Source organism: Drosophila willistoni, chromosome 3R (assembly GCF_018902025.1).
Source record: "Drosophila willistoni isolate 14030-0811.24 chromosome 3R, UCI_dwil_1.1, whole genome shotgun sequence".
Taxonomy (NCBI): Eukaryota; Metazoa; Arthropoda; class Insecta; order Diptera; family Drosophilidae; genus Drosophila; species Drosophila willistoni.
Genome location: NC_061086.1, coordinates 25,635,964 through 25,658,212, shown reverse-complemented (window position 1 = coordinate 25,658,212; position 22,249 = coordinate 25,635,964). Strand labels below are relative to the sequence as shown.

The 22,249-nt window shown below is 38.4% G+C and overlaps 1 protein-coding gene across 1 annotated transcript; it reads left to right on the top strand.

The window, feature by feature from the left end:
• The first annotated feature begins 518 nt into the window (after window positions 1-518).
• On the top strand, window positions 519-1,980 carry LOC6646924 (kelch-like protein 6). Its single transcript, XM_002069836.3, has 2 exons — window positions 519-656; window positions 718-1,980. Exons 1-2 carry the CDS (start codon window positions 586-588, stop codon window positions 1,961-1,963), a joined length of 1,317 nt encoding a protein of 438 aa, XP_002069872.2. The 5' UTR covers window positions 519-585; the 3' UTR covers window positions 1,964-1,980.
• The last annotated feature ends 20,269 nt before the right edge of the window (window positions 1,981-22,249 follow it).

Sequence of the window (22,249 nt, the reverse complement as noted above, 5' to 3'; positions counted from 1 at the left end):
CGGCAAGACAGCATCTAGGCAATTGCTTAATTGCAACTTAAGCTCAATTTTCCTGTTGCCCAGCTACCGAACTACCCAACTATCTATGTATGTGTACCTAGAGCTATTTGTCGGTCACCTCTGTCTCACTGGCTGTCTGTTCTGTCTATATGCTGGACTCCTCCTCTCATGTTGGTTGTTGGCACATAAAATCTTTTGATGGCCAGGAGGGTGGGGGGGAACTGGTCATTGCATGTAATGACTGGAATTTGTGGCCGCTCTGATATGAACCCCTGCAACTGCCTGGGCATAGATAGATAAACAGCCGCACTTGAAAACCCATGCTAAGCCCTTGAGCTGAAGCTCAAGCCGGAGCCGAATCCAGGTAGCCAGGTAGAATTAGAATTCTAAATGTGGCTGGGCTTAAATGCAGTTTAAGTGTTGTTTACTTGACTTCCTTTTGCCAGCCGCAAATTAAGCTTTTAATGCCCACATACATACATACACACACACATACATACATACATACATACATTATTTTGGGCGAAACATCAAAAAGTAGTCGGCCAAGATTTTATTTTTATATACACAAAATCAAAGTATTGAATGATGAATGAGAAAACGAATTTGACTTCCTCTGGTGCAACAGAGTTGCAGGACTTAAATACTTATGAGATGTAAGTGCAAACATTTGTCCTGCCATTTGGATAAGCTCAGTTCCCTGTTTTCTGTGTCTAGAGATAGTGCCACCAAAGCTTTGGTAATCGAAAGTTGTTTTGAGTCTGAAGATTTAAATCGGGAGCAATTGCCGCCGAGTACTTTGGAGGAAATCGGCTTCAAACCAGGGCTTGAGAGTGTTGAATTAGATCTTTTCATGGAGAAATCCGAACTGGGCGATAGCATCTCGAAACTTTTGTTGGAACGCCAAGGCACTGAAGTCCAGGTTCATGTGGAAGATCGTGTCTTTGATTGCCATTTGGCTGTATTGCAAGTCTATACTGAATATTTCAGGCAGTTCAAATGCAAAGATATAATCAAAATTTCCGAACCACATGTCAAGGCAGTGGGCTTTGAAAAGGTCTACGAATGGATGATTGACGAGAAGGTCACGCCGCAGCGAGAGCATATAGTGGAATTGTATATGGCAGCGCGATATTTCAATATGCCCGATCTGATCAAACAGTTGTGGTGTCGCTTCGACAATACGAAACTCTTCAATGAGGCCGAAGCTTTTAAAGTCTATTTAGAGGCTGTGCCCTATGAAATACCCATGCTGCACCATCTGATGATAAGTCGCATTCAAATGTTCTTTCTGTTAGCTGTGACCACTGAGGAATTTCTCCAACTAGAGCCTCAGCATGTCCATCAACTGCTGGCTGCCTCGAATGTGTGTGTTAACTCCGAAATGGAAATCTATATGAGTGCAGTGCGTTGGCTAAAGCATGACTGGGAGCAGCGCAAAGAGCACGCTGTATTGATTATGGGTGCAGTGCGTTTCTGTCTGATGCCTTCATGGTACACGACCTCCCTGAAGGCCAAACAATCCGATCACGTGCAACAGGAATTGGTTGATAATCCCGAAATTCTCAATATGATCAATTTGGGTCTATCCTATTCGGTAACGTGTGAATTCATGGATAAGCATTCACCTCTGGCTGAACCATTGCGAATGCAGCAGGCTCAGCCACGTCAATGGATTTTCGATGAGACGGCCAGCCATCATCATCAATATGAATGCCCAAATTGGTTGTATCTTGACTTTAAACTATTTAATCAGTTTCTCTTTCGTATTATCAGCGAAGGCAGTGCCTATGTCAATAGACTAAAGTATGTCACGTCCAAAACAACAATGTCCTGCTGCTGCAATGCATTGAATCCCGAGCCAGAGGAAGATAAAGCCAGTTTCGTTCCCATAACGCCATTGCCCTCACCATCGGCAGGTCTATTGGCAATGCCAAACGCCACACCACCTTCTTCTGAATAAAACAGAATGTCCATCGATATATGTATGTATACATAACTAGTTGGTGTCTCAGTAGTGTGTGCGTGTGTGGTGGTGTGTGGTTTGTTTGTGCGTGTGAAATCTCAAAAACACCCCCTAGGGTGTCATATAATTGCCACAAATAATTTCATTAGCCATCTCGGACCGTTTGGGCATTGGTTTCGCTTTTGCATTAAGCGTTTCCAATTAGTTGAATGGTTGCCATTTTGCTGAATTAATTGTCAACGTTTATGAACTAAGCATTCAGCTTATGCATGTGTGCGTGTGCTTGCGTGTGTGTGTGTGTGTGTGAGTGGGTGTATTTGCATTTATATTTACACACACCCATGCACACATTTAGTCATTCCCTCATTCAGTGAGCCAAATAAAATCGCATTGTAGAATCACACATGCAAATGTCAGTGCCCTTTAGCCTATTGACAAAATCCAAAAAAAAGCGAAACTCTTTACATTGTTTAAATAAACACAAAAGCCACCAAAACACAAACAAACACTCACACACACGCACACACAATAGCAGGCATAATCAAAATATTGCGATAGAATATGAAAAAATTGTAACCCAATTAATATGCGGAATAATCAAAATGGTAAAAAAAAAACAATAAACTCAATGGCATGCAGGAGCTTATACCTTTCAGCCAGAAGGGTATATTAAATACAGCAAAAGTCATTAAGAAATAAAGATAATCTCCTTTTTTTTAAATATGTTATGCAGATAAAAATGAAAAGCAGATGAATGAAAAAAGAAAACTCGAGTAAGTTATATTTTTAGACCTAAATGGTATTTGAAAAGTCGCCATTCTGCTTTATTTCGTGGATATGTTTTTCATTGATTCTCATCGACTTATTTACAGATTTACCGCATTTCCATAGCAAATGTTTATTTAACTTTTTATATGTATGCATGTCTCTGTGTGTGTGTATATTATATATAATTGTTTTATTGGTTCCAAGCGTATTATGGGCGGGTTCACGCTTTAAAACGGTTAAACAAATGCATTGGCTCGTTCGCTTTTCCTTTTTTTGGGGGTTATGTTATTCAATTGTCAGCAGGCGATAAATCAATTATTGCAGATTAAGTTGCAGATTATAAAAGGCACTTTTTTGTTTTTTGATTGCAAAGTTTTGGCAATTCCTTTTGTTCTTTTTTACCAGAATGCTGGTGATGGAATGAGGTTCCCAGTTTTTTAGTTTTTTCTGGCCTCGTCTTGGCTGGCAGCTGCAGTTCAGTGCGTAGATGAATGCAAATGAAGATAGATGCTTGACTGGCAGTTGCAGTGGCTGATAAATTGACTCTGAATATGATGAATGAGCTCTCATTATGTACAAGCGGGCGAAAAGAAATCGAAAGACGATTAATGAGGTTTTGTACCACCCAACTTTGCCAGCTTACCACTGAACAAGTTGGCCTAGTCAAGGCCAAGCAGTTAAGAAATCAAAACTGAGCTTCAAGTGCCATAAGTATTTCACATTTGAATTTCTAAAATCGTTTCCATTAACGTTGAAAGTCAAACAGAACCAGAAAATTCCTCTGATATTTATTTAAATTAACTCATCGATTGAATCTCTTTGAACAGACTCTAACTTTGGTCTAACTATAGGCTAATAATATCTCAACCGATATAGTTCTTATTTTAGACTTATGTAAATATATTTCTCACATATCCTTGGTTCAAAGTGATATTTCATTGGTCTTTTGGGATTTGTAGTATGTGTGATTGCCTTTTTTCTTTGCTTCCCATTGAGTGGCCATTTTGTGTTGTTTTCCCTTTCGCTTTTTTCTTTCTTTTGGCTAAACAACGGCGTGGCTACATGTGTCACAGTAACGCCAACAAGACAAATACACAAAATTAAAGTAAACATGTTAAAAACCATAAAAATGCAACTTCAGAGGGAAGCAGCACAGTCAACAAAAAAAAAAAAGAATGAAACGAAAGAGAGAGAAAAGAATAAAGCAAGCAAAAAAAAATTCCGCGCTAGAGAAATCATGTAGAAAGCTTTGGCCATAGCTTATGTGTATATATATGTGTGTATGTGTGTGAGAATGTGTGGGTGTGTGCATAGCACAAATACTAAAGCAATATTTTTTTCGCCCTGGCAAAGGCGACCAACAATGGGCAAAAGCAAAAAGAGCTAGATGAGTGTATGAAGGGTAAATGGGATGGTTCTGGGTCTGAATCTGGGATTGGGTTGGAAGCGAAATATGTGAAATCATGAATAAACTGCCATGTGCACAACATTCAACATTTGCCAGAGCAATGCAGCAGCAGCAGCAGAAACTCTCATTTCTTCTACATCTTTGCTTCCTTTACTTTTGCCGCTTTTTGCCGGTTTTGCTTGCTTAGGTCGTCATCGCTGTTGCCACGGTTCCCTTTGTTGCCCCATATGCTCTTTCTCTTGGCCGCGTTTTTATACTGCTGCTGCTGCTGCTGCAGCTGCCTCTGGGCGCTTGTAAGCCGACCAAGTTCGTTCTATTGTACAACGAATCCAGAGTAGAACTTGACTTTGCTGTGGGCTCTTCGAGTGCATTTCACTTTTCCGTGGTGATTCTCTTTCATTGTGTATTGTGTGTGTGTGTGTGTGCGTGTGTGTGTGCCTAACTGAGTGTGAAGCGTATGGCTTAGAAAGTAATCGATGACAAACCTTTACTTTTCACTTAAGCACAAAGAAACCAACGAGAGAAAGCTCACAAAAAAAAAAAAGAATAAGGAGGAGTTATGCTTTTTGACTTGATGCATGCAAAAATTGTTTATGCACTTTGTTTGTCAGGGGCACATGGTGCCACAATAAGCAATGTCCACGTAGCCTTTGACAGCATCGTTTCACTTGCAGTTGACATTAAATCATACAGCCCACACCCTGTCCGACAACCGTCCTGACATCCATTCTTACACCCGCACAGTCAGCCATATATATGAAGGCCTGCCCCGCCCCCACACCAAAAGACATGGACCAACCTACCCACATGACTGGCATGGATCTCTGCACTGCAGCAGCATTTTTTGCTTTCCTATTTTTTTTTTCTCTCTGCTCAGCAGTAGTCCTTGCCTTTTGACTGCCCGTCCTTGTCCTTATCCCTAACCAGCAACCTAAAAGTACCCGCACCACTCCCACCCCACAGCCTTCTACTGCTGTGCTGTGTCCTGCGCTGACTTTTCTTTTTCGCTGCACTTTTTATTGCTCTTGCGAATGCTGGCTGCTGCCTCGTATATTCTTCCTCCAGCTGCCATCTGAGCATTAGTGATGAAGGGTGCAGCTTAAAAATGAATCATTTGACTTTTTCTTATTAAATAATTTATAAGAATTAGTTGAGATTTGCATTTTTGTTTCGTTTCCTTCTGTCTGTGTGTCTGTTTGTGTGTGTATGTGTGTGTCTGTGTGTTTCCCCCGTTTTTTTTTCGTATTTTTGGCTGCTCTGGAAAATAAAATTTCTATTTAATTTGAAATTTATTGCAGGCAATTACATGTTTTTCTTAAAGTAACTTGTTAGTGTAATTTTCGCTAAATGAGAGAGAAACAACATTTTATTAAATTGTAGTTTTTAGTTTCTCAAAGTGCGGGTTAATTTTCTTTTTTGATTTAGATAGTTAAATTTACATTCTGGCTGTCGAGTTGTGGCAGCTTAGAAGTGCGTCTGAAGATCGTGCAGGGAATAGTAGTCAAAAGAGGGTTGCAGGTTTTTGGTAGCAAGCATCATTTATATTTAATACAGTTGCTGTTGTTGCATCTTAAGGCAGCTTAAGTTGCCATTAATGCCAAAGCGTGCCATGCATTGTGTAAGCTTCGACAGCAGCAGCAGCAGCAGCAGCAGGAGAGAGACAGCATCCCGAGCATCCTTAGTAACCATCATCCGCATCCACATCGTCATCTACATCATGAGCTTCTTTTGTATCATCGTTTTGGGTTCGTCTTTTGCTCTGTTTTTCCTTTTGACTCCGTTGAGTAAGTTCTCAAGTGAGCTGAAGCGAAAGTTCTTAAATTATTGTAATTTCATGCCAGGCCAAACTGCAACTGCAGCTCAACAATTTACCCATTCTCTTTCTATCTCTCTCTTTCTCTCTCTCTCTCTCGCTCTTTCTCTCTAACAGCATTTATCTCTTTCTCTATTGGAAAAGCTTTAAGTTATATCGTAATTAATTAACTTTGCTTGCCTTTGAAATTAAATACAAATAACTTTGACATTTGTTTGCACAAATTGTAAGATTTGCATATCTATATATATACATAGTTAGTCATCTATAGCTTTTTGCATTAAATGATATGCATACATACATACATATACGGGGATATTGATATATTTATATTGATTGGCTCTTGGTTCAAAGTGATTCATAAAATGTAATTATATATATACACACACACACACACTCACATATGATGTCTGACAAACTCCATTAAAATGTTTCACATTTTCAAATGATCCCCAAAATATTTGAGCTTTAATTAAGAATTTAAATTTTCTCTTTATTAATGAAATACATATTTGCTATAAGTGGCATAGTTTGTTTACAGCTTATACATAATATGCAAGTATATACATGCATACATACTAATATAATAAATCAATACCATTAAAATGCATATAAAAATATTGCACATTGACCTGATTTCATTGTGATGCAAAGAGATTATAAGTATATTCAGACCAATATCATGCGACCTGTTGTCTGTATACTGCAAACATGCTTAGATAATTTTTAAAATTTTATTATTATTATATGTTTCTTTTCTGCTAATTTATGGCTTACTTAATGCTAACTTTATTATTTCAATTAACTTGCCAAACAACATGGCGTATGCGTGATATTAATTGAAAACTTTTCAAGTAAAAATATTGCCATTTCTGTGACACAAATTTGAAAGACTTCTAAATGCAGTGTAATAGGCATACATATTTATGTTGTGAGCAAACAACTTTTACTTTTATTACCCTAGAAATGGGCATTTGTATGTGTTTATATCCGAGCAGGCAAGTGAAATATGTGTATATACATTTTGTATGGTTCAGAGATTGTAAAATATTTGATAAATCATTTAGGTACACACTTATATATGCAAACATTGAGAGATATGAAGAGTCTTTTGGCAAAATAAAAATATATGTCCTTTCATTCTTGCCCATACACACACACACTGAGGGAGAGCGATTTGCCTGTCTATGTAGCTCTCTGACCTATTAGAAGGGCTTGGATTTGTTAAGGCAACAAAACTTCAAGTTTATCCCGGCCAGCAGCATCAGCAGTCCAGTTGCCTTGCCTGGCTTGGCCCTTGGGCTCTGTGGTCGAATTTATTTCTCTTGGCTATTTTTATTGTAATTTTTATTGTTGTTTCGCTGCTGATGCTACTGCTGCTGTTTGCTTTCTATTCATTTCATTTCAATATGCATTTTATTTGCTTGAAAATGTTTAATCGATTTTATGCAAATCATTTTTATTTCCTTTTTTGCTTTTTGCCGACTGCTTGACCCCCTCGACCTGTCGTCTCCTATTGCAAACACTCAAAAACCATTACAAAATAATAATAATAAAAATCTGAGGTCGGCCTTTTGGTCTGCTCTTCAGAGCAATGCAATGCAAATGTATGCAAACAAAAGAAAACTTCCTAATGGAATTTTCCACATGTCGGACATATGCATAAAACCTTCTAAACAAACCTTGCCCCCCCTCTAAACCCTCCACCCAGAGCTCCACCTCAAAATGCTGTGGGCACTTTGCTGTGACCATTTTGTTTGAAAGCACTTCACACACGCATGTCAAAAAAATGTGTTCCAAAACGAAGAAGGCAAAAAAAAGACACTTACCCCACATGGTAAAGAAGCAAAAAGAAGAAGAAAAAAAACAAGAATTGTTAGTGGCAAAGGGAAAAAGAGGGGGCAAGGAGAAGATGCGGTAGAATGAAGAAATGGCATCAAGCTGTGCCACATACATACCATATTTGGCCAGCGATTGAAATTGAATTTGGCAAGAACCAACTGGGCCCTCTCTCTCTCTCACTCAGTTCGGGCCAAAATGAATGGCTTTTCATTATAAGCCACACACTCACATACTAACACATTTCTAAGTAGATTTTGTTGTTGCTGCTGCTGCATTGCGGTTGTTCGGTGCAACAAGCTAATGAGTTTGTGGTTGTAAGGACATTGAGCATAATTGCTTTTAATTCCCATAAGCAAATTATGCATACTTGTAATTGTGGTTGCCGCAAACATTTACCGAACAGGCAAAATACAAAACACAAAAAACCAAAAAAAAAAAAAGAAACAAAAGAGAAAAACACACACACACACACACACAGGAGCAAACAAACTGTGTAAAATCCGACAAAAGAGAGATTACAATAATTTACATAAACTTTGCCGCAGTTTGGCGAGAATAAATCACCTACGCACATATACCTATGTATAGAGAAAGTAATCCGATTATATTGCACTTATCAAATGATGAGCAAAAATATCTCATTAGTCTCAACAGTAGTCTCCTATCGATATTATCAATTATGCTCATTAGTTTTGACAAAACTTAATATTTATCTTATTGTCGCAGCGTAGCACTTTTAATTGTTTAATTGAAATTCCATCAAATCAAATTAGACAAAAAGCAATCAGCTAATCAGGCTTTAAAATGTCGCTCGGTCGGTCGTTTGGTTTGGCTGTTTGGTTGGGGGGCTTTAAATTTAAAAGCCACTTCAATTTCTTTGGTGGCCTCTCAGAGCAAAACTTTTGACAATTGAAACAATGGCCGCCGTTCCATTGGCTACAAAAGTTTTCCCAGCAAATAGTTTGCCCATTCTCGTCTCGTCAACCCACCAGCGAGTTTTCACCCAACCGCCTACGTATATGGGCATCGACATGGTTCTTTTGTCCTCCATTTTTGGTCGTTTTGAGTTTGAGTAATGGCGCCTCAAAAACGCAATGGCCACAAAACATGAAAAGCAAAGCCGCTTTTGTTTGTCGGAAGTGGTGAATATGCACACACACACGTCCCTGTGGGTCTTTGTATGGGTGTGTGTGTGTGTGTGTGTGTGAATGGGGTGTGATGGCAATTAAAGAGCGCCAATAAAACCGCAATAGGATTATCAGTTCTTTGCCACTGGCAATCAGCATCAATGAGCAGTTAAATTGAATTTCCTCTTGTTGCTTCTGCTCCGGTTTCTCCATTTTTTTTGTTTGTTTCTCTTTTGGAGAAATAAACGAGGAAATGCATTTCTACCATAAATTTCAATATTGTGTGTCGTAATGCACAATGTTTCCACAATCTAATGCAATCTTAATTTGCACACATGTGATTATGTTGTTAGTCATTTACAATGAAACAGAAATGATAATACATTACATTTTAATGACAACAAGAGAATATTTCATCCTATGATAAACTTAATTTAATCTGAGATAGATCTAAATTCGAAATTATTAATTAATAAATTTTAAGGAATGCTGCAGACTGTCTCAAGAAGTTTAATTTAAGCATTAAAGAAAGATAAAAGTTCACATATCTTTATGGTTATAACTATATTTTGCAAAAAACTTTGGATTTCTTTAAACAAAGTTGTTTAAGTTTACTTGGTCTAATTAAACTTAAATAATCAGATTCACAGCTGATTTCCTTTAGATATGCCTTAAATGTTTGAGGAAACTTTAAGTATTTGCTCATTTTCATTACATTTTCAAAGACTTGGACTTAGACTTGAGAGACTAAATTGTGAAGGGTGAAAATTGATGAAGTTTTTGATATAATTCGTTAGTTAGCTAGTTTTTCTAGAGGCCAATCCCGCATAGTTGGTTGTTGGCATGTATTTAACGATAAGTATTGCCATCATAAAGGTGCGCACGGGTAAATGTGATTGTATATGCTGATAACAGAGTCTCAAACTTAATGACTGGGCCCAGCATTTACCAATTGCTCGCCCTATATACATACATATAAATATGTGTATGTATTTGTGTGTACCTTGAAGTTGTTGCTGTGAGCCCGCATGTATTAATTCTAATTAAATTTGTTATTCAAAATGAATGTTGGGCACGTCCTTGCTAGCCATTTTGCAAGTGTTAACCTTTTTCCCGGCCGGCGTTAAGCCTTAGCAAATGGACCAAGTGTCGGACTGGCGACGATTTGCACGAAACTGGGAGGCAACCTTGACATTTTTGCTGGCAGTTTCTGTTTTCATTACACTAATGAAGTCATGTGCGACTATGCGGATTCTGTGTGTGTTTGTACTTTTTGGGTATGTGAGGAGGCGGAGAAGGTGGACGACCGCCTAGGCTCAAGCAAAACGACTGACAGACGCATAAAAAGGCGAATACTTACTTTTGTATCCCAGTAGGTGTGTATGTTTCTCTCTTTGTGTGTGTGTGTGTGTACATGGCAGCTGCGCCTCATTAAACCATTTTATTGTGCCCTGGCACACTGAAGCGGTCTTAACTTTGTCAAAGCTTTACCCACTCGCATATAATTAATGTAAAATGCAAAGTATATTCCACATAACGCATACGCAGCGTGGTACTAAAAGAAAGTTTGCCATAGAAAAAGAGAAAGAGAGAGAGCTAGATCGAGAGCTTTTAAAGTCAGCTAGGCCAGGCTTGGCCAAGAACTCTTGAAAATGGCTGGCAGCTAAATTGTAAGACGACAGAAATATTTCAACAGGAATTTACGATGCGCGCACACTAAATGCTCATTTAGTTTGCACTTTTATTTAGAAACTTCTTTTTGCACGTTTGCCAAATTGTCTGCGGTAGCGTGAGCCAACACCAGCAACAACAACCACATCTATACCAACAAGAACAGCACCAACAACAACAACTACAACAACAATGCAGTGCCACAAAGTGCAATAATAATGAAGGCAAAAGGCAGAGGCGTAAATTTTCCTTTGGCTGCCTTTGGACGCCTTCTCTCTCACCTAGCTAGCGAGAAAAATGGTCTGCAGTCTCAGCCAAAACTATGCTGAGGTACACACTCCATCCAGCGGCACCTATACCCAAGCTGCCACTAGGTAGGTAGGTAGGTTCCCGATCCTTGAAATGGCGGCCCGGGGCCAGGTGAGCCATGTTGTCAGCGGAAGGTAGCAACAAATTTTCGTTCGTTGGAAAAGCTTTTAGTAAATTTATGGCAAGGAAATTCCTTTCGCTTCTGCTCTGACTCTACGTCTACTCGAAAGTCCTGGTCGTTTGTTTATATCTCGATGCCCGCCACTTGGCATGTGTACGGCTTTATAAACTTCAAGCATAATGCACTCCACTTCACTCCACTCCTTTTCTTATTTCTCCCTCAACTTCACAGAAGTACAGCCTAATGAGGCACAACAACGAAACAATTGAAAATCTTTGGGGAAAAAAAAAAACCTTATCAAGGCACACGCGTAATTAATTTAAGAAATAAAAATACAAGTGAAATTTGCCATATGCATTTCGTCAGCCCTAGAAGGTTAATGTATGTATGTGGCTTCTTTTCACTTTCCATTTTTCTTGGCAGCTATATCAATTACCGGGACATGTTCGCTCATTCCTTCCCTCAAAATTTTCAAACATCCTTGAAGAGGGTTACACACACTGACACACCCCTTCGAAACTCGCACAACTCACAACTCTGCTGCAACAAAAGTTGATTTAAGTTTATTCACAAAAAAACAACAGCAGCAGGAAAAACAAATTTAACTTTTAAGTCATCAACAAAAGCAGCTGCACATATGGTAGCGATACTCTTTGGGTCTCTACTTTGACGACCTAGCCAAGCTCCTACAGAATAAACAGTCAAGTGAGTTCTTTACAGACATCTTATATATACATATGTGTAGGTTCATATGTTTGCCCCAAAAAGCCAGCCAAAAACTCAGTACGGTAGCTTTTTCTTATGTCTTGGTTCTTTATTTCTGTGAAAATTTTATTATGAAAATTACGTTAGTCGGTTTACTTGTATACAAATATACGCTGAGGGCGTCGGAAAAGAGCGACGAATGGATCGAGACTGGTGGAAAAATGCATTTCTGCTGTCTTTATGCTGGCTGTCTGGCATTGTTTAAATGTTGAGTTCGTATCGCTGCCGCTGGTCTGTGCATTGCAATGGAATTATCCATCCCATGTATTTGCATTCAACTTAATTGTGTTTTAAGTAGATTTGTGGTGAAATGTGTGCATTTGTATGTGTGTCTCTCTTTTCATACTGATTCAATACTTCCATATAAGTATACATATATACATACATACATTGGCATTGTACACAGAAGGCGCCCGTGCGAGCCTTGTAGTAATGCATTCAACTATTCTTACAACGAATTTTCTTACAAATGAAGTAAAAACAGACTGCTTTTCACATTCCACAAGCCTGAGCAAAGACATTAAATGTAGTCGAAAAAGAAATTATAGGGAATTATTAAATGTTTTCCTATAGGAAAATTAACATAAAGTTTTTGTTTTCTAAGCGGACTTTTCCTGTGAATGTTCTCTAAGCAAATTTTTTGATAACGTCAGCTATAAATAGATTCAAAGCTATGAGAAATCTGCATTAAAGTTAACCTTAAACAATAAAATCCCATGAGACAAAGCTGCATGTCTTGGCTTTGAGGGATTTTTGTGTCATCAGTAGCCATAGTACCATTATACACATAAATTCCACAATTGATGCGTATGTGTGTGTAAGTATATGTATGTGCATATGTCTGAGCTGAGCAGATTTCTACTTATTCCAATATTTTGTAGCTCACCTTACTTTTTACACGTGTCAAACTAATTTCACATTTTGTTGCCTTTTACATTTTGCCGCATTTGTGTCACCTGCCTGACAAGTCCTCCCCTCCCTGACCTCTGCCTCGGCAGATCTACCGTAGTGTGGCACATCTCAATGCCGACGGCCGCATTGAAATTCATAAAATATTTGCACAGCGAAATGGGCTACGAAGGCTACAACGCAGCAGCAGCAGCAGCTTCGGGCGGTGTATTATGTGTCAAGCACGTTTGAATTCAAATTCAAATATTTGCCATAGTCGACAAACAAATAAGCAGAAATATGGTAAACAGCAATAAGCAGCGAGCCGTGTGCACCTACCCGTGTTCGCATTTATGCGAATCAAAACCAAAAGAAAAAAAAAGGACCAGATAAAAAAAAACAACACACAAAACAAAACAAGAAGATGTAATGACATCACCCAACAACTGCCAACTGAGTTCAATTCGTCTACAATGAAGTATTTTACACGTGCGACCAACCAACCAACCAACCTGCTGCCTCTTACATATAAATATCGACTTTTAAGATTAACAAAAAAAAGAAAAGCACAACAACAACAAGAAAAGTTAATAAAATTCCCTTACAAAAAAAAAAAGAAGTGGCAAATCCTGTCTGGGTGAATTGTTAATATTGCATTGTATAATAGAGTGCGAAATGGCAAACAGAGAGATGGAAATTAAAATGAATAACACCCAAAGCGTTGACTTGTCAATGAATCGATTATGATTTGTGGCAAAAGTATAGCATACTTATATGGGCGCAAGCCTACGCAAGCAAACAAAAGGACAAACCAAAGAGAAAAGCCATTTGCTGGCAGGCCTGAAATTCAGGCAAATTCGCAAAGCGACTATAAATCTTTCAATTGTTCCCCCAAAAAAAGAGGCAAAAGAAAATGGAAAAAGTTGAAACTGTTTGTCGTTAGAGTGTTAGTATGTGTGCGTGGCAAGTCGTTTGCCATTTGGCTCTCGCCACATTTACGCGGCCTAATTGCGGTGTCTGCCACAAGCAAAAAAAAAAGAAGAAAAAACGAAGACCAACATAGGGGCTAAACTATCCTTACGCTTGAAATACTTCTTCATTGCATCGTTGTCTGGAGTGTAAAAAGATATTTTCGATAATTTCTCAGTGATTGCTACAGCGACCTTTCCGGATGAGTGAAATAATAAGCAAACATTTGGAATTTCAAGTTGATTTTTTAAATGGTCAAAGTGAACTCCAATTGCCAGCTTAACCTTGCCAATTAATGTGAGAAATGGAAAGAGACGGAAAAATGAAACAAACAGAGAGATAGAAAGACGAAATGGGATGAATGAAAAAAGAAGTAAAATCAGCAATAAATAGCAATAGAGAAAATGGGGAGCCAAAAACGAAAAAAAAAACAAGAAATCCATCGCATATATTTTTAGTTCACTTGGTCAGCTGGATGTTGGAATGTTGCTCGCTAGCAGAGCCAGTGCCAAAAGAAAAGATAAATGATGTTGCCAAAGTGTGGCACTCACATACACACAAACACACACATACAGAAAGAGACACATTCGGACATGTGTGGAATGTTTTTGGCCATGTTAGCTGACTTTTTGCAATTGTCCGTCTGTCCGCCCATCATCCGCCCCCTTCCAGTATGGTCATGACTTTTTCACTTTTGACTTGTGTCTGGTTTTTTCTCGATTTTTGTACAGATATTCCCCCAATCATAATCATTATCTCTCTCTCTCTCAGTTATTTTTTTTGGTCTTGTTGAAAAATTGCAATTATTTTTGATTGTAGTTTAAGGTGCCATGTTTGCATTGCTCTCCTTCTCTCTGTCTCTCTCTCTCTCTCTCTTGTTAAAAAAAAAACCCCCCACATTTATCTCTCACATTCTGGGTGCCCTTCTATCTCCTCCCATGGACATTTTTGCAAGTCAACACCCAAAGCAAAATGGAATTTATTGAGCCCGTCTAGGACCATATATCAGGCGTAGCATTTGTCACTGAGCTGCCGAGTTGAACTTTGGTGCTTATTGATTTTGCATATCAAGTTTGTGTGTCAATGTGAGTGTGTCTGTGTTTGTGTGTGTGTGTGTGTGTGTGTATGTGTGCATGTTGTAATTTTGGCAATTTTAATGTCATTAAAAGCAATCGAGCAACGAAAAGTTGCAAATGATGTGCGAAAGATGGAAATGTTTAGGTTATTTTTTGTATTTATGCAATTTGTGGCAGATGCTTGAACAACCACAAACGACATATACACGAACTCTCTGACACACACACAGGCAGACAGACAGACAGACACACACATATATGTATGTGTAGATATATGGCAACAAAAACACACGTTGGCATTTTCAATTAAATTGCAAAATCAATTTCCCCAAAAAATTAGCATATTTATATTTACATGCATGACTGCGCCAGCAGATGGAGAATGGAGTGGAGAGAGTGGAAGGGAGAGAGAGCAGAATGGAGCTGCGGTAGAGGGGGGAAGGACATAGGCTCGCCCAGGTCACAACAGGTGCAAAATGGGAAATTGCGCCAAATTAAAATCAGATAACAAGAAATGACTTACAAATACATAAGTTTCGAAATGAAGGTGCGAAATGAATGAGAAGTTGAAGTCATCAACGCAAACAGCTGTGCCAAGCCAAAGAAGAACAACAAGAAGAAGAAACTGTATATTTAGCCCCATCAGGCATTACAAACCAGAGTCATATGTAAAACCTTACTTATCCGCCAGTAAGAGAGGAAAATTCTCCTTCATATCGTCGCCCGCCCCTTTTATGAAATTCCAAGTCAGCAGCTTTGTGAGCACGTGCAAAGCACTTTCGCTTAAGTATACAATATGCAATACTTGTGGCAAATATTCTGATAATTACATTCACCGAAAATGGAAACCAAATCTTACCAAATGTGGAAGAGGGCAGGTTGTAAAGTATTTCCTACTGAAATGTTCTTCATTTATTTGCGGGTCAAAATATTCACTTTACTATTTTGAAATTCATTTACATACTATTAGAACTTCCTCCCCTTTACATGCTGATGTACATATACATTTTAATTTATTTATACATTTTTACCAACTGCAGGAGTAGGGTAAAACGAAATTGCCCACACACACACAGACAGACATAGTAACACACATGTGTGGCCACAATTTGGTATACAAATTACAAAATTATACAAATCAACGCCACACAATTGCTTCAATTGAACCCAGACCCGGTCCCAAAAAGAGATGGAAGGAGTTTGGGTAAGACTGAAGTTAAGATCCTGCTGCTACTGCAGATGACGGCGATGGTGATGATGATGATGGGCCCCTGTGGCTGGCAGAGATTAGAGTTACTTCAGACAGAAAATGCCATCAAAGCGACAACTCGACACCTGCAAAAAAATTATTAAGACCAATTGCAGGCACAAAGAAATCTACTCCCCAAATACAGACGCCCTTCCTCCACAAAATGCGGCAGCAGTCAACTGAACTGAAGTTGGTGTTAGCTATAAGTGGGAGTGAAGGGAGCGTAGAGAATTCTGGAAGTGGAAAAAGCGTGGCAATTAAGTCATTACTTTCTATATGTACATCTATATAACTGGAGGCGTTCTGCAGGTGTTTTACAAGTGTGCAAACAAAGTGCCTTTGGTGGTTGCATAAAAACTCGTTAACGGTGTGTATCTGTGTGTGTGTGTGTGCGATTGTGTGTGTGTCTTCCCCCATTTGTTTGCTTCCCTGTCTTGACTGCTCTCGTATTTTGTTGTGGTTGCAATAAAGGCATGCAAATTTATGCCATGCGTATGGTTGTGTATGTGTGTGTGTGTGGAAAAGATGTGTGTGTCCCTCCTTCTGTTGCTGCTGCTGCCTCTTTTGCCATATTTTTGATAAGCAATTTTCGTCGCTCATTGTATTCCTCTTTGGTTTAATGAAATTAACAAATCATTCTCACTGAACCTGCCTTTGCCTCACTCTTGCTACAGCTGCTTCACTTTGATGCTAATTTGAATGGGAAATGTGTCATTTAAAGCGATTACAACAGACGCTTATCAGATCAAAAGCAAGAGGAATTATCAAATGGAAGTACTTACTCTCTTTCCGAATGAAAAATATGTATTTTTTAATTTCACAAAACATCCAAGACCAATTATGCCAAATGGAGAATGAGTGGAGTCAACTCATACAATTAGATATTATTTTCCAACAATTGAGAAAAGGGAAAGCTCATTAGAAAGTTTGTAATTTTCCCAACATTAATTAATTAATGGAAATATTCGAACTTTCAAACAACACAGTCATGGATCATATAGGAATCTAGTTGGACCTCTCTTCCTGGCGAGTCCTACACCTTCTTATAAAATTTATTGGAACCGTGGCCAAATCTTTTAGGGATGTTACTCTACAATCTTTTATCGAACATCTATCTTATCATGTTGTGTTTTTGGCGCTCCTACATATACTAAGATAAGATTATAGAGTCTTAGATCTTTTGGATAAACTATTTAAGGCAATGTTTGAAGGGTATGAGGAAAGCCAGCTACTCCAATTACAGACAAATCGACTAAAAGAAATTTTCCCTTAATTAGAATTTATAAAATTTTCCACTTCACTCTGCAATATGTCATTCTGACAGCATTTGTTTGCCATTAGCCAATTAAATGTTCACCTCAACTGTCTAAAATGCCAGTAATGGATCAAACACCAAAGAAGTTGAAACTCTCTTCATTGCGCGGCATACACCTCCTGATGAAGTTTGTGGGCATGCTACCGCCAAAACCATTGAAGCCTTTTAAGCTGCTCTATACATTCTTGTTGATTATCTTCATAGTTGGTGTAATTTACTGGCGTTTCGTATTTTTTTGGTTTTGGATAAAAAACGAGGATCGCTTTTCAAACAGGGTGACATTTGGGTACTTCTGCTGCACGATTTTTGCTCATTTTATAATCAAAATGGAGCTTTACTGGCGAAAAGACAGCGAAGAAATTGAAAAAGAGATGCAGCGATTGAGCGACATGATACACAATTATCTGGGTAAGGAAATAAAGCTGCAAGGAACCCGTCGGTACAATTCGTATATGTACATCGGAATTGCTCTACGATCCATTATTTTATTGACTACTTTCATATGTGCCATCATAGTTTCGCCCCATATCAAATTTGCTTTGTGTGGTTGTTATTTGGAGTACGTGTTATTACTACGCTTAAATGAATTTACTTTATACACGATTATGATACTGGCCTTCCATCAGGAACTGCATTCCGCAGGATTAAGCCTGCTATCGAGCTTGCAGAGGGCGCAGATTGAAACAACGCCAGTTCGTCGAATGAATATAAGGAAACTGGAATATTTCCGAGAGATTCATCAATTGCTATGACAAATCCGGCGGATTATTGAACAAAACTTCGAACTGAGCCTGGTTAGCGGTGTGTTAATACTCTTTTTGGATGCCATTTTCACACAATATTTGTTTTATCTTACCTTCAAAAAAGCCAGCAACGTATTTTTATTTGGTAAGCCAAAAAATACTGAGATGATACAATATTTACTGATATTTTACCAAGGTTGCATCGTTCCCGGGGTTTATAAGTTGGTGGAAATGTTTTTTTTTGTGTAATATTTGCACTCGTTGCGGCCTGCTTCAGCGAAAGTTCCGTTCTATTTTCCATTGTGTGACTGTAGATCGTGAAAACCCCGATTTGAACAGAGCTTTGCTAAACCTTTCCTCACAGTTGGGTCAAGAGAATTGTCAGTTTAGTGCCGGTGGATTCTTTCTAATTAACAACAAACTGTTTGGCAAGGTAAAACGAAAATATATTTATAATTCATTTCATATATTTTTATGGATTTTCCGTCTTCAGTTTGTAATTTGCAGTTTTAGCTTTTTCACCATCTGCATCCAGTTTCGCATTCATTTCATGGTTATGGAGTATGAGAAGACGGCTAATATCACGATGTCAGTAAATTGAGGCATTTGTTTTAGATATTCCTTTGATACATACAATTTGACTGTTTAGTCTTATTTTGCATGGTAATAAAAATCTCACCGTAGACTTTTATTAAATGTTGTTTAATTAGCTTAAATACTAAACGCATGGCATAATCCAAATTGATGCAAGTTGATTATTGATTTGGAACGTTTCTCGGCTGTCTGCGATGGCAAAATGTACGTATGATTGTATGTGAACGGCCCTCTGCTTATTAAATCAAAGCCAATTAGGTAAATTAGCCAATTTCCACAAATTTGATGTCTGCTCGTGCATAAGCTTAAAAGGAAAGAAAAAGGACAAGCACTATCAGCAGCTGCTGCTGCTCCTACTCGATGCCACTTGACGTAAAACTCTTGTTCACATAATTATTCATGCTTAAAAATTCTATTATAAACTTTTTACGGATGGCCATTCGGACCTAAGGTCGGCGATACGAGGAGTTGGCCAAACTTGTGTTGCTCCTTCGGTTTGTTTGACACGCATGAGCAACCTGTCATAGGCCTAGTGTATACACACACGCACACACATACACACACCTACATATAAGTGAGCTGTGAGCGGGGGGCGTATGTTTGGCAATATTGTTAAAGTTTGCGATTGTTGTTGCCACGCACAGATTCCTGTGCAAGTGAGCATGCATAATACTCGAAAAATTCTTCTTATATGTGCGCACGACTTGACTTTTGGGCCTAGCTCTAGCACTAGCTTTATCTCTGTTAACAACAAATCAAGTCCCACTGACTCGATAGAACTCTGCTCACAGCTCATGCGGCAAATCATAAATTTTGAGGGCACTTCATGATCCAACTATCAGATAAAATTTTTATTTTTGGGCAAAAAACAACTTGAAGCAAACGAATAGTAAAGGAAGAAAGTGTTTCCTTCAAATCGAAAAACCCAACTTAGAAACTTAACCAAAATAAAGAACTACTAGACTTAAATATACCTTACTCAATTCCAAGTCCATTCATCAATCATAGATATAGAAACTTTGAACTCAGCCAAATGATTATGCATTTTGCAATTTGACTTTTCACAGCTTGCCCTTTGACGTATTGATTGTAGACTGGTTGGATTATGTCCTTATTGACTCTCCACTCACCTTTCCTTGCATCAGCATAATCGCATTTTGCCAGTAAGAGATCTGTGAATTCACTTTTCGAGTTGAATTTTTGGAATTTTGCTGAGAGGTTTTTCGCCAGCATTAATTAAAGAAGCCCAATGAAAGTCTATCGTCTGTCGGCTTTCAGTTTTCAATTCAGGTCGAATTGTGGGTTTTTTTTTGTCGGTCTGTATGGCCTTACTTTGGCTCAATGGCAAATAATAAGAAGCAACTCATAATCGTCTCATAAAAATCAGATGTGCACACGCACATTAATGCCAAAGTGGGGAAGGAACACATCAAGTAAAGGATATGTTTGTGTGTGTGTGTGTGTGTGTGTGTGTGGGGGTGTATATGTGAGTGGTTTGGCATAGACAATGGCAACGATGGCAGTGACAGACACCCACATACACACACACCCACAAACACACGCATACTATACACTTAAGGTCCTTTATAGCGACACGTAGTAAGGCAGTCGCCTGCCACGTTTTGAAGTGCAGGAAGCCCGTGTCTGTCTATGTGTCTCTCTCTCTCGCACTCTCTTTCTCTCTTTTACTCGATGTGTGTGTGTGTGTGTAGTTATTACTTTTATGAAGCATGTGATTACATTTTATTTTTAATGCTTTTAGTAAAATGAGGTTAGTACACACTTGGTTAGCGACAAATTAAATTTTTTCCTCATGTTTTCTTCTTTTTCTATCACTTTCTGACTACCATGCCTTGAATTTGTTTCTAACTTTAGTCGTTTTCCTTTCGTTTTGTTTCCTTTTTTTCTTTCTTTTGTTGCATTTAATGCGAATTCTACACTTTAGGCAAATGTAAAATATGCTTTTGGAGGCACAAATATTTGCCTTGCTAATTGTTGTTGTCATTGCAAAGAGACAGACAAAGAGAGTAAGGGAAAGAGAAAGAGGTAATCGGGCTGAGCTTTGGGCGGCAAACTGATGAATCCCGAAACATGCGCACAATTAACTTCCGCTTCCGGTTATGATTGAACCCGTTCACAACGATAAGCGATGAGAATGCACACACGCACACACACAACCAGAGTGATGGATACATACATATAGAGTAAAAGAGAGAGAAACGCATACAATTTCAACCATTCAAGCATGCATTGGACCAAATGTACATGTTATAGTTAACTGTTTGCATATTAATGACAAATAACCCACAATCTGGAAGCCTTGCAGCATCCAACTGGCCGAGTCCCAGTGGCACTATGTGTGTGTGTGTGTGTTTGCGTGTGTTCGTATATGTATAATACATTGATGTGCAAGCAATCAGAATAAGCGATAAATACTAGATAATATTCAGAATCTGTCCTGCAATTTAAAGTGGGCAACATAACATCATGCCAGGCAGACAGACAGACTGAGAGAGAGAGAGAGAGAAACAAAGGATAGATCTTTCAGTCGTGTTGCCCCTTGATGCTGTGTTGTACTCTAGTGTTAAATAGCTACAAGGAAGTGTCCCATACAACTGATAATATATTTAACAAGTTCCACGCGTTGGCCAAGCTTCAATTTATTCATGTGTGTCTAATACTCTTGCTGGACAAATGCTTTACTTAATAACTAATTGGCTTCAGTAGCAAGCTTAAATACTATTTACACAATAGTAGATAAATTGAATACCTTTGGGCCATACAAATTGTGCAGTAGCCAAAGGATAAGCAACGTATTCACAAATTGAAATATTTTTGCAACACAAAAAAAAAAAATAAAAATTACGAGAAAAAATAATAATACCAGCCTTTTCACACAGGCTCAAACAAATAGCAGTTAACCAGTCATTGATGCGCTAAGCCCCTTTGGCATTTTTCAGTTTAATTGCTTTCCCCATCTGTCACAGGAGAGTTGAAAGCGTCCAAAGAAAACAAGCAGAGGCGAATAAAAAAAAAAACTCTGACTAAAAGAAATTACGTACAGTCAATATATACATAATTTGTTCTTGCTGCTGCTGTTGTCGTTGTTCTTAATTAAAATAGCAATCTAGCCAATGCCCGAGGCTAAGACCACTAAATGAGGTCAATTGAAAATATTAAAAGCAAGAAAAAGAGAAGCAAAACTAAGCCCAAGACGTCTCTTCCAATGCTATATGCCAATGGGCATATTTATGGATTTATGCTCAATAAGCAGCACACGCTGACCATTTCGATTTCCATTCTTTGATATACATACATAGATTTTGTGCCTCTTCAGCAGTTTAACATTTTTATTTGTGTTTAGTTGGCCTTTTGCTTATGCTTTTTCCTTTACCACTTTAGACCTACCAACAACTGTCAACATCTTGAGCTACTTTTGGCCATTTGCCAGCCAAATACAGACTAGTAAAAATGAGCAACACGAAAACATGGCCAAGAATCCGTATCCTTATGGCGACATTTATATGCTCTATAATTACAGTATAAATCCAACAAATTTGTTCTTGTTCTTTGTTTCTTATGTGATAATCTCTCCCAATTTCTTGTTGAGTGAACCATAAGAAGT